The 13,734-nt window shown below is 33.4% G+C and overlaps 1 protein-coding gene across 1 annotated transcript in view; it reads right to left on the bottom strand.

Annotated features, from left to right (window-relative positions):
- HMCN1 (hemicentin 1) overlaps positions 1–13,734 on the bottom strand; it is a 526,219-nt gene that overhangs the window by 169,734 nt on the left and 342,751 nt on the right. Inside the window, exons 40-42 of the mRNA XM_044672125.1 lie at positions 13,501–13,624; positions 8,375–8,550; positions 4,285–4,381 (exon numbers count right to left, since the gene is read on the bottom strand). Of these exons, the coding sequence (XP_044528060.1) occupies positions 4,285–4,381; positions 8,375–8,550; positions 13,501–13,624 (397 nt within the window). The remainder of the gene's footprint in view (positions 1–4,284; positions 4,382–8,374; positions 8,551–13,500; positions 13,625–13,734) is intronic.

The following is a 13,734-nucleotide window of genomic DNA, read 5'->3' as shown; positions in this document are numbered from 1 at the left end:
GGATAAATCTAATAAGGTGAAAATCAATCACAATCAATGTCAGAAATTATACTTGTGTTTAAAAAAATCAGCCGCAGAAGTATAGAATAGAAGAGCCATGGTTGGAAAGGTCTGGGAGTTCTAGTGGACTAAAAGCTCAAAATGAGTCAGCTGCATGCTGTTTAGGCAAAAAGTTACTGTTATTTTGTGCTGCATTAAGAAAGGCATGGCTTACAGGAATAAGGAGATGATAGTCTCTCTATTCATTTCCCTGGTGAGATCACAGTTGAAACACTGTGTTCAGTTCTGGGCACTGGACTTTAAGAAAGACATGAATAAGCTGGAGTGTATCCAGAGAAGGGGGAGCTGGATAATGAAGAGCCTTGAGATCATGTCATATGAGGATTACAAACAATGAAAAAAACACCATAAAAACTCATAACCTCATGAACAAAGGCTTACTGAGTGGAAACAACTATGATGTATTAATGACATGTAGGATTAATGAACATTTTTAGAGAAATATATTTTTATTTTGTTCAAGTACATTTAATGGACCCTACTAAACTAAACTAAAAAGATTTGGCAAACAAAAGTCTTTGTTGATCTATTCCCTGATGATGATGATGGTGGTGATGGCAAATTCCTAAAAATTACCAGAAATGAGAGTTAAATGTGATAAATATTCTCCACGAGTTGTTTTTAAGCAATAGAAGACTTTGTCGCATTATTGAGGCAAAGCACGAAAAACAACCTCGAAAACTGTTTCTTTGGTTAGTTCTTAATATTCTAGAATTTTCTATCATTGTTACTGGAGAACAAGAGAGACTTACAGATAGTAAAGATGTAGCTGGTTTTGCCAGACCAATTAGGATTTTAATTAAAGTTATTGATTTCTTATATAATGAGCTGTATCAGAAAGATTTCATTGAGGTGGGGACAATGAATATCTCAATAATCATACCTGATTATCCTATTTATAGGGTATTCTGTTCCACATAGACTAATAAGTCTCCCATTGAGGGTACTACCCAACATGGTGGGGAACATTCATCCAAGATTTCTAGATATTGTGTGGCTATTTATGTAGTATACAGGCTGCCCATTTGCTATCAATCACTCTTACTTTGTGACTAGTTGCTCTTTTTCAAATATTCTTTTTCCTTTTTTTCCTTTTTCTCTTGCGCAATTCCTTGCTTGTAATATGCTGTAGCCTCCTCCTATTACAATGGACCTCTACTGTCCTTTGAGTATTCCTCAACTTCTCTTATTCAGGACATTGTAGTATTATTTCATGACACTTAGACATACAATATTGGCCATGTCACTTCTTACTCAATAAACTTTAGTGGTTCTATATTACTTCAAGATTCAAATATAAACTCCTGTTTGGCATTTAAAGCTTTTTGTTAACTGGCCCCCTTCTCCCTTTCTCTCTAAGGATCAATGCAATGTCAGATGGAAGCACTGAGCTAGATTTACAGCTCTAAAATGTGGCCAGTCCCTGTTCTAGTCCCAGAGTGTGAATAGGGAATATAATTCTAAAGTGGAAGCCACAAATTGCTTTTGCAGAAAACATTTGTTTTTCCCGTTGACTGGTCAAGTTGAAGAAATATAATGTTAAGTAAGACAAAAATAGCTTTCCTCATAACTGAAAAATGATATCAGCATGTTCTTTACATTAACATGACAAATATAAGCAAACTTAACCAGGCTTAAAGGACATGTTTCTCTCATTTTGTCTTTGGAATATACTTTGAAGTACTTTAGAATATAATAAATAGAAAATATTTTAGAACTTGCTTTGTGGCCATTTAAAATATTTTAAAAGTATAATTTGTATACTCCTCATATAGAGGCTGAAATATTGATTCCTTGTGGCAAATCAGAGGAATTGAAATTGGCAACATCTCAGATCCTGGAAGAATCATTTATCTCACCTAGATGGATACTCATAGGTATTTTCCTATTCCTTCTCTGACTTACATAAGAAAAATTAACTCTGAACCAAGTCTATCATTTGAATTTAGAATAAATCATCTGATATTTAGACTTTGGAGCATTACCCACTGGCATGATCTTTTTTCTTGCATTCTATTTCATTTATTAACCAAAGGCAAAATTTTTAAACACATGAAGACAAAGTAAATGAAAAGAAACGCATTAACGTTTTCATTGACTTCTACAATCACATATAAAAGTCAATCTCTAATTTAAAGCATTTATTTTAAAGATATTTTGTCCACTTTTTCGAAGTGAAAATAGATTGACCTGAAGAGGTTTCATTGACAAAAACTGCAGCTATTGCAATGAAAACAGATTATCCTGTAAGAATGTTTTGAGTTTTAAGGACACTGTGTGATATACAGTGATATTTCTGTATTTGATAAGGTTATACTGTGTTCATGCCACCTAAGCTCTCTGAATCTGCTAGAATCAAGCATTGCTTTATATCTGCAATCTCTGCTACTGAGGAGGTGAAAGCTGGCAAATCTCTCCAGCTTTAGAATTCTGAGAAGCTTTGGGCTAAACCAAGTGAGTGTCTGTTCTAAATTTGGCATTACTGTCTATGGCTGCCTAAGGAGGGGTGAACCAACCTAGGTCAGAATTGGAAAAGACTTCCCATAGCAAACAAACTAGACTGGTTGGTCCATGAGTAGCCGTTGCACTTCCATCCTGAGAAGGAGACTGGGAGACAGGATTTAAAGAATAAAATACAACCAAAAGAAAACTACGAACCTCAGTTTTCTCACTGTAAAATGAGAAAAAGAAACTGAAGATTCTATTTCATGAAATTGTCATGAATCAATGTATTGAAAGGGCTTTGCAAACCTATAAGCACAATATAGCTATTAGTTACTTTTATCATTATTATTAGGTTCTTATTATCATAAATATCATTAGTTACTTATTATCATGGCAGCTAGATGGATCAATTAATAGAGCAATGGGCAGGGGAGTCAGGAAGATCTGAGTTCAAATCTGACACGTTAGATAATTACTAGTTGTGTAATCCTGGGCAAGCCACTTAACCCTATTTGCCTCAGTTTCCTCATTTGAAAAATGAGCTGGTGGAGTTAATGGCAAACTACTTCAGTATCTTTGTCAATAAAACCTCAAATGGAGTCACAAAGAGTCAGACATAAAAAAATATGACTCAACAACAACTTTCTGCAATCTTTTTTGAGTGGGCAAAGATAAAAACAGTACTCAGACAAGTCATGATTCTGCTATTATTCTTTTATATTTAAAGCTTCATGAACTATTAAAAAAGTAGATAAATAAACTACATTTTGTAATTGAATAAAAGGATTCAGTCCTATAAGAACGCTGAAAACAACCTTAGTATTTCTGAAGTAGCAGACAAAACAACAGGAATGATATGCATTCTATTCTCAGGAGAGTTAAATCTTTTTGCCAGGTTTCTAAATTTTAAAAAGCTTTTCATTCTAAGGAGCATGGGAATCATGAGTATTTGGCATGACAACATTTAGGTTTTTATGGATAAATGTTATGATAAAGCAACTGTGGACAACAATCTGATCTATTATGAAGGTCTACAATGGTTTCTATTATTGGTTGAATTTTCTAGGATGTTTTGAGGTATGAATATTTATAGTATAGACATTTGTTGTCTATCAGTCCACAAAAGACGGTGAGCTACTATTATATAATTTTAGCTTGTAACATACTAGATATTCAGTAAGTTGACCTTTTATAATCTGCCATGATATGCTGTACAATTTTGAGTGTTTCCTTGAATAATCTACACTGATCATTGTCTGGGCTGCTTAAGAACAGTCCTCCTAGGTGGGGCATCTGGGTGACTCAGTGGCTAGAGAGCCATGCCTGGAGATGGGAGGTCCTGGGTTCAAATCTGGTCTATGATACTTCCCAGCTGTGGGACCCTTAGCAAGTCACTTACCACTCTCTACCTTAGAATCAATACTAAGATGGAAGGTAAAAGTTTTGGGGTTTTTTTAAAGACTAATCCTGGAATTTTTAGTGACAACAGCCTAGTCCTAAATGGCTATTAATAATGAATTATAACATTAAAATATATCTACTCTTAAAAATTATATAACTTATCTTTAAATAATTATATTGGATATATTTTAATAATCTAATCATTAAATTAAAGCAATTTTTTGCTAATGTTATGTATTAATATTTGTAGGTACAGATAAATGAAATTAGCCAGCCCTTGTTTTTTGTCCTCTAGAAATTCACAGGAAAATAAAACAACAAATAATAATTAGCTGAATTTATCTTTTGCTTTTCTTGGAAAATATAGATTACTCTTACCCCAAATGTTGACATTGTAATTCTTCTCAGTTTTCCCAGCAACATTTGTTGCTTCACATGTGTAGCGACCAGTGTCCTGAACCTGTGCTCCTTCAATCTGAAAAGAAAATTATGATATAAGAGAATTTAAAGTTCACAAGGTTTAGGGCTTTCAAATATAATCTGACCTAAATTTTTCACATTAATCTTATTTGTTAAACACTTCAAAAATATCAAACATCACAGGTTCTCAGAGTATATGCTAAAGTCATTTATATAGTAATGGATGCCCTTCATGCCTCAAGGCCATGAAAGTCTTTCTAAATTATAATTAGATATTTCAGAGAATTAATATGTGCTTTTTTCTGATAAAGTTCAAGAAACTCTGATGGAGAGTTGTGGGGGAGGTGGGGAGGTAAAATGTGGGAGGGTGGGGTGTACTTTGAAATGTCACAAATTGAATTTAGGGGAGGAGACATTTAAGAGAACTTGAGGACAAACCAAAGAGGGCTATCTCAATCTAAAGGAAGGCTAAATTTGAAAGGAGACTCACTTTTAAAGAGGAAAAAAACATTAAATGATAGGATCTAAAGGGATGGCACAAGGAAAAGGGAGCTTTATTATTATTTATTAATTAGGCAGGGTAAATTAGAAGAGATATGTAAAACAAATTAGAGAAACAAAAGATTGAGGTAAAAAGGAAAGAATGGAAGATGAAGATATAAATTTGCTGAGACAAATAAATGGAAATACAGTATAGCTGTCAAGTTTTTAAGAAGTGATATTGCCTATGAAGATCTTAAGGGGCACTTAGCAATTGGGCAAAAATATAAGTGAGTAGTAAAAATATACTAGATTAAGTTTATTAAAGAATACTCATGTGAGAAAAGGCAAAAATCAGGAAATGGAAGCACACTGGAAAGCATTTGTGTGAAGATCAAATGAAGATGAAATAAAAGTAATTTTGTAATTGGTCTATATGATAGTCCACCTATATAGAAAAAGGAATCTGGGAAACAAATCAAAGTCTGTCATGATATAGGAATGATGTGAAACTTCACTTATCTAGATATCTGTTAGAATACTATCTTTTCCAAAAGCAGAATACCCAGTACATTCTTGTATTTTCTTACTGATAATTTCATTCTTCAAAGAGGTAGAGAAATCAAAACTAATTCTATTCTGTATTCAATTTTGATTCTCAATAAAAACTGAACAATCAACCAGCATTTATAGAGCACATATAATATGGTAGGCACTGTTAAAAGTGGCAGAGATAAAAAAATGAAAGTCATCATTAAAGCATTTATATTTTAAGAGAGAAAATGTGATTATAAATATAAATCAAATAAATGAAAACAAAGACACATTATCAGTGGAGCAGAATAGGAACGTTTTTGTATAGAACATGGCATTTGAGTTGCAATTTATAGAAAAGTAGGGATTCTAGGAGGCAAGAGTGATAGTTCAGCCTTGGGAATCAGAATATACAGAAACTATAGATGGAATGCTCCATGTGAGGAATAATAAAAAATGAGTGTAGCTGGACCAAAGAGTATGCAAAGGGTATAATTTAATCATATAATGGTGAATAATATAGCTGGAAAAGTAGATTGGAACAAACTTGTAAAGGGAATTAAATGCCAAATCAATGAATTTTGGATCCTAGAGGCATGAGGGAGCCACTAGAGCTTATGAAGCATGGAAATGACATGCTTAGACTTGTGCTTTAGGAGTACCATTCTGGCAGCTGAGTGATGCTGAACTTGAATGTAAACACGTGATTGGCAGTTCTCACTACAGATCATAACTCATGAGTTTAAGTGATCCATCAGTCTTAACTTTCATGATAGCTGGAAGTACAGGCATGCACCACTACATGTGAAGGAATTTAGACTTTTTTAAAAACAAAAGATATATAATGGAGTGCAAAGGAATAGAGAATGACTAGAAAAAATGTAGACAAGTTTTATGAAAATAGATTCAGGAGAAAAAATAGAAACTCAGCACATGTTTCATGAAGAAAGCAAAAAGTCAACATAAAAAACCCTTCATTCTCCACAACAGACATTGGTGCCCAAGTTGCAATTATTTTCTTTTTGTTCTAATTTTTCATGAAAATCTTTTATTTTTATTTAACTTTTATTATTGCCCTGTTCAGAGGTCAATAATTCTTTGAAGAAATTAAAAAAAAACAAAGTTAAAAGCAAAGTAATTCATCAAAAAACAACCCTTGTTTTTTGACCAGTCTGCCACCTTTACCAAGAACGGAGAGAAGTAAAATTTCTAACTCTTCATTTCAGTGTCAAACTTAGCCATTACAATCAGGAAGTTAGTTTCAGTTTTTGTTGTTGGTTTTTCTATTTACATTTCTATAGTGTTGACATATAGTTTTCCTGCTTCCCCTTACTTTACTTTGGATTAGTTAAATCAGTCTTCCTATATTTCTCTGCAGTTATTATATGGATTATTTCTTAATTCGTGGTAAGCCACTTTCCTGGTGATCTTTACCCTAATTTTGAACAGATGTGCAGTGAGACCAACTATCCTAGTAAAGTCTGTCTCTTATATAGTCTTTGGGCACAGACAGCCTAGCCTAAAGAAGAATATTTTGCCCTTCTTTCTAATGAGTCCCAACTTCTTTACGATTTCTTTACTCTTATAAATTTTTTTTTCCTTTTATGTCTTTAGATTTTCAAGCTGTTTATAGAGTATAGAGAAAATGTCAGTATCACTGTAGTTTAGTTCCTCTCATTCCACAATTTGCTGGTTGCCAAACAAAGATTTCCAAATTATGGAAATTATTAGTTATTATAGTTATATATTTTATTTATATATGATCATTAAATTAATGTTTATAAGTCAAGCATTTGATTCTTTGTGCTCTTGGTATTTCAACATCATCACTTCAGATGAGAAAGAGTATTGTACATGACAGAACCATTCTCTGCAGTTTTCTTCATTTCAAAGGTTATCATGGCCAAAGAATTCATCATTTTGCCCTTGAACTGTAGATGGGCTCTGTCACCATAGTCAGACTTGATAACTTTTCTGCTTGGTGGAATTTACCAAAATTTGGTTGAAATCTATCAGCACAGCTTTGAGCACAGTTACCTCCATACTTCAGTGAGGTAGGCAATATCTATTTTTAAACACAAAAATATAAGCTTTACATTTAGAGTAATAAAGAGTCAGCATGTTTTCTATTCTTTCTCACTTACTAATTGTATCTTTAAAGTAAAACATGGAATTATAAGATCTTACAATAGAATTCACTGATTTGATTTTTTAAAAGCTACTGGTATCTTAATTATATGAGTTCACAATACAATTAAATGGGAATAATTTGTTGAATTTTATTTCAATAGCTAGAAGTTTATTTTCTAATTCCAAATGTTTTGAATTTGAGGGCCAAAAATTCTTTGCTGGCCTTGTGCTTTTATTTGAGAGCACAATTTACACAAATGACAGAAAGCAATTTAAAAATTTGAATATTATTTTCTGTTTCCTTAACTAAGTTGTCAGTTCCTTGAGAACACAAACCATGTCTTCTTTGCTTTTTCTATAGAATTTAGAATAATTCTGCATAGTATTTTTCAATGTTCTTCATGAATATTTATTGATTAATTGAGGATGAAACTATAGTATTATTTCTTTGCTGACATATGCTCAAAGATTCCAAAATAAATATCAAAAAGGCTTATAGTAGGGCAGCTGGATAGCTCAGTGGAGTGAGAGTCAGGCCTAGAGACAGGAGGTCCTAGGTTCAAACCCGGCCTCAGCTACTTCCCAGCTGTGTGACCCTGGGCAAGTCACTTGACCCCCATTGCCCACCCTTACCAATCTTCCACCTATGAGACAATACACCGGGTTTAATACACAAGGGTTTAAAAAAAAAGGCTTATAGTAAAATAAATAGAGATGTATAATTTAACACTTACATTGATTTAAGTATGAAAGGCAAGTATCTTTTATTACCCTGGAAATGGTATTTGGACTTTTCCAGGAGGAAATGAGAAGCATTTTCATAAAATTCGGTAAATTTTAAAGCAGCTACTGATTGAATTGTGAATGTGGAAAAAAAACACAAGACAGTAAACATAAGTTTTACCTTCAAAATACTTCCATTTTCAGAGACACTGAGGCCTGGTTTCTTTAGCAGGGGTCGCCCATCTTTTAACCAAGTCAAAATGGGTGGGGGAATAGCATTGCTCTGACAGTGTAGTTCCACAGCTTGGTTAATGAAGGCGGAGATATTCTGCTCTTCTCCCATAATATTTGGTGGAACTAAACAAAAGATGGAAAGAGATGTTTCTCAGACAGGAAGGGGCCAGTGCATGTTTAATCTTCATTAATCATCATGAGATGCAATGAAGTATTTTGCTGGTTATCAACAATGGTCTTTCTGCAGGCAGTCTGGCATATTTTCTTGATGCCTTGTCCTAAGAAAGCTGGCTTAGGATTCAGCAATAACTAAGGCACATATTAAATCTGTTCATTTTAAACAGATATTCCTCATCAAGGGCTCATCTTTAACTTGCAGAAATAAGGGTCTAGAAGGTCTCAAAACTACAGTCAATAGAAATGACCTAATATAAAAAAATTAGGTTTTAACTATGGAAATTATAGTGATTATGCTAAAAAGAGGGAGTTATTCATTAATGAGGAAGAAGCAAGTTTGTTTTCAAAGTATACTATTTGTAAAGTACAACAATGCTACCATAATAGAATTATCAAACTTCAGGGTTATATAGCACATTAGAGACCATCTAACCTAATTCCTTATTTTAAAAAATGAGGAAATAAGACTTAAAGAAGTTAAATGACCAGACCGAGATTCCATTTAGAGGTGGATATGGAACCAGAATGTAATTCCTCTGTTCTTCTTACTATTTCATACTGTTTTTCTTAATTACATATTAACTAGATTTGGTGGGTGTAAACCAACAATTAAGAAAGGAGACAAGTAGCTTAGTGACTGGCTATTCACACAAATATAGTACAAGAGGCAGGGTACTAAATTTATAATTAGGATTCTCTGATATTAAGGATTGTCAGGTACTGGAATATTTTCTTGAAGAAGACTATAAAAAAGTTTTCCTTTAAACAGGGCAAAACATAAAGAAAATAATTATTTCTTTTTGGTGGGATGAATTGAAATTATTCCAGGAACTAACCAGGAATGAGAAGATAGATTGAATAAGTTCTTAAGGAGTCTTCTTTCAGAGTTACATAATAGTTAAAATAAAAACCATTAAAAAAAACCTTAAGACTGCCACAAAAGGGGCCATTCTAAAGAGTTGCTTGGCCTCTAACAATCTTTCCTTTGAGTACTTATATTTTACTTTGAAAAGAATAAAGTTGTTAAAATAAAACCAATTATCAGTACAAAAGAGCAAACCATTTGAATAAATCCATCTTTAAGAAACTTTCTAAATTCTTTGTTTAAAATGGAATTTTATTTTTATCAAATAATACTTCACTAAGTAGGGCATTGCCCTGGGTTTGGAAATGTTTTTGAAATATAGAAATTTTGTTATATAATGATATTTTTTTAACAGGGATGACCTGTAGAACTTGATATTATAATTATTCAAATAATCTAATTTCTCTCTGGAAGCCACAAGTAGGAAAAAAGACAAAATCTAAACATGAATTAGAATTATAGATTCTCACACTGAGATAATCCGATCTGCCTTCCTTCTCTATGTGTTGCTAATATGTAATGAATTCTGTGTGTAAGCTTTTTCCAGAGGTATTGCTGCTCTTGGAAAAAGTACACTACACAATGACTTAAGCAGACCCATTTGGACACTTGAGTAAATACATTTTGCATTGATTTGTGATGCTTTTTTCCTTTTTGCTAAATTTAACACACACAAACATCTGGCATAAGATTATGTTTCATGTCATCTTTTGGGGGAGGGAAAAAAAGAAGTAGACAGGAAACCCTTGAATTGTGTTTGAGAAACGCCATAGTTCTGTCACAGTTAAAAGATAATCAATTAACTTGATTGACATTAAAATTGCTTTAACAGTAATATCATAAGTACGATCAATGTCACTTTTTAATATGCCATACAAATATATACTTTTATTACGTTTTCTTCTATTTTTCTTAGCAAAGAAAGCACTAAACAGAATAGCTAATTTCACAATTTGGAAATAATTTAAGGGAAAGTCTGGTCCCTGTGGATAAGAGGAACAGTGCTGGTATAAAAATATGTTTATCTTTGTTTCTTTGTAGTGTTCACAAAAGAGCCTGAATTCTTTATGGATGTTTGTAGAACTGAAAGTCGGAAACAACCAAAGAAAGCAGAATACTAATTTATTTCAAAATACTTTATCCTTCAATTACTCTTCTCCGCAGTTAAGAGAGCTGAACCAAATTCAAAAACAAACTCAATTTTCAAAACTGAGAAGCAGACTGCAAAAACAATAGAGTATTTGTTTCTTGGAGAACATAAATTAAAATGAATCTAATTACTCTGAAGGATATGCATTACACAAATAAATATATTTTATCTCTCTTGTCTCTTGCTCCCAACTTTTTGTTTAGTCTGAGGAAAAGAGGGTCCTGACCTTTCAGTCCCTCAGCTTCTTTCTATGTTATTCGTACTTAGCTTCCTGGTCATGTTTCTTAAGGAAGGCTTCACAGTAGGTTACGTTTTCATTCTATGCATTATGCTTGAATGTAATTTTTTAGTCAGACACCACAGTGTTATACTATTTGAGATCCTAATTTGTTATCCCTGGGAGAGCTCTCTGAGTTCTTTAAAATAGAAATATGATGGAAATCCAAAATTATTGGTCCCAAGTTTCCTATTCTAAGTCCTCATGGTAAGACAACATGTGTTCCAAAGATGTAAAGATAAGGGAATAACTGTTCCTATTCTAGGCAAAATGGAATTCTTCTCCCCTTATGTAAATCTGCAGAAGACTTGTCTCTTCGAAAGATTAATATACCTACAATCTAATAAGGCACTTGGCTATTAATTCTCCATTTTCATTAATACTTCAAGGACTGGTGGACTTATTTGCATAGTTATTTCTTCTCTTGGTACAGATTATAATATCACCACATTTTTATTGATGGTTTCTGAATTTGTTGTCTGAAATTCTGAAATATGTTGTCCTAAAGCCAAACTAGTAATAAATTAGAGGACCTTGGTTCAGGTTCACACATGTCCTGTATGCAACACTATTAAAATGTGTGACTTTGGACAGGTCACTCAACCTGTCCCTGGGCTTCAGTGTCCTCATTGTAAAATGAGGAAGTCAGACTAGATGGCCTCTGAGGCACCTTCTAGCTCTGGAATTAGGAAATATAAGGGTCTCTTAATTTAGGCAGCTGGTTCCCAGTGGTTGCCACGTCTTTATGTAGAGTATTTCTATCTTGGTAGAACCTGCCAGAATGTATGCTCTGTGAGTGAAAGCATTTGTTTTAGAGGAAGAAGAAAAAGGAGAGAGGAAGGAGGGAGTGAAGAACAGGAGGAGAAGGAGGAGAAAGAGAAGCAGAAAGAAGGAAGGGAAGAGGAGAAAGAGGAGAAGCAGAAGCAGTGCAAATTCTTGTAGACCCACATCATCTCTTGCCTGGACTATTAGCAAAATCCTACTAGTTGGTCTTCTTGCCTCAAGAACCTTCCCTTTCTGATCTATCTTCTACTCACTCAGCTGGGAAACAGATCTTAAAGGTCCACCAGGTCACATCTCTAGTCAATAAACTCTTGAAGTTTCCTATTACTTCCAAAATCAAATATAAAGTCCACTTTGGGGCATCGAAAATTTCTTATAACCTGGTGCCCTCCAATGTTTCCAGTCTTTTTTTATGCCTGACTTAACCTCTACCACCTTCTACTGTTCTACAACCCAGTAGCACTAGTCTTGATTTTTTTCTACAGATAAGACAATCCATTTCCAAACTGGAAATTTTTGCTGCCCATCTCCTACATCTGGATTCTCTCCTTTCTCATTTCTGCTTACTGGCTTCCTTGGCTTCCTTGAAATCCCAGGTAAGATAACACTGTCTGTAAGATGCCTTTCCCATTTCTCCCCGAGCCATAATGCTTTCCCTTATGCTCTCGCCAATTAATCCTATATATTTCTGGCTTGTACGTAGTCATTTGCAAGTTGTTTCCCCTCATTAGAATGTGAGTGCCTTGAGAGCAAGAACTATCTTCTGCCTTTCTTTATATCTCCAGTATCCAGGCATAGTGCATGACTCATGCTAAGTGCTTTTGGATTAACCGACTAATGAAATAAACATGTCTTCTGATGTAAAATTAACATCTTAAATTTAGTTTTTAATTTATAATTACTGGACAATATCAACAAGTATCATATGCATTGAGTGTGCTAAAAATATGGAGTATTTCCTGGTATGAAGTTTAAATAAATAAAAAATTTTAAATTAAAAAAATAAAGATCAAATGGGTTCTAAATTTACTATAGTGGACTACATTCTAAAAGGGTCCAAGAGAATCAGAGACATCTTTTGTCTTATCCCTATAAAACAGGCAACAAGAATAATAAAAATTATGAATTTTGTTCATATATTTACATATATTTTAGTATTTAATAAAAGTGTCTTAACAAGGGTATGGGCTCATTGTTGATTGTTTTGAACGTAGAATTAAGTAAAAATAGAACATGTGGACGTGCTCTTGAGTAAAATAGTTGGGTTAGGTTGCTTTGGAAGAAGATTACAAATTGCAGAGCTGTTGCTAAGGTTTTTTTCTTCAAATATTTCTCTATAAACACCAACCTCATGTGTTTCTTTTTGGTTCCAAGATTTAAAAAAAAATCAAAGATAAAAAAAAAAACTTTTTTTTTTAAAGTAGCTTAGTAGACTCTTGTTTTGAGTTGATTACATTAATTATCATGAGGTAACTAAGTGGAACTATGAATAGAGTGCTGGGCCTAGAGTTAGGAAGACTCCTCCTCCTGAATTTATATCTAGCCTCAGATACTATAAGACTCTGGGAAATCCACTTCACCCTATTTGCCTCTGTTTCCTCATTTGTAAAATGAGCTGAAGAAAGAAATGACAAACCATTTCAATATCTTTGATAAGAAAACCACAAATGGGGTCATGAAGAATCAGACACTACTAAAAAATGATTGAACAAAGATTTTAAATATCATTGCTGCTTTTCATGAATATTATAAACACTTCACTTCCCCTTATAATCTTACTGATATATATTCATAATAGATAAGACGACGGGTATTCCTCACCATGTACTCTGAGGTCAATGTCCCTTTGTTTCTCCCCAGCAGCATTCACTGCCACACAGGTGTATTTTCCTGTATCACTGATCTGGGCACTAGTCAGTGCTAAGATTCTACCTCCAAAAAGGACCTGTTAGAGAAAAGATAAGAAATTAAGTTGAATAGACATTCTCTATTAAACAATTATTTCAGTAAGTTAATAATAATAATAATAATAATAGATAGAATAGTCAATGAGGT

Source organism: Gracilinanus agilis, chromosome 4 (genome assembly GCF_016433145.1).
Source record: "Gracilinanus agilis isolate LMUSP501 chromosome 4, AgileGrace, whole genome shotgun sequence".
Lineage (NCBI taxonomy): Eukaryota > Metazoa > Chordata > Mammalia > Didelphimorphia > Didelphidae > Gracilinanus > Gracilinanus agilis.
This window is presented reverse-complemented; position numbering and strand designations above follow the sequence as displayed.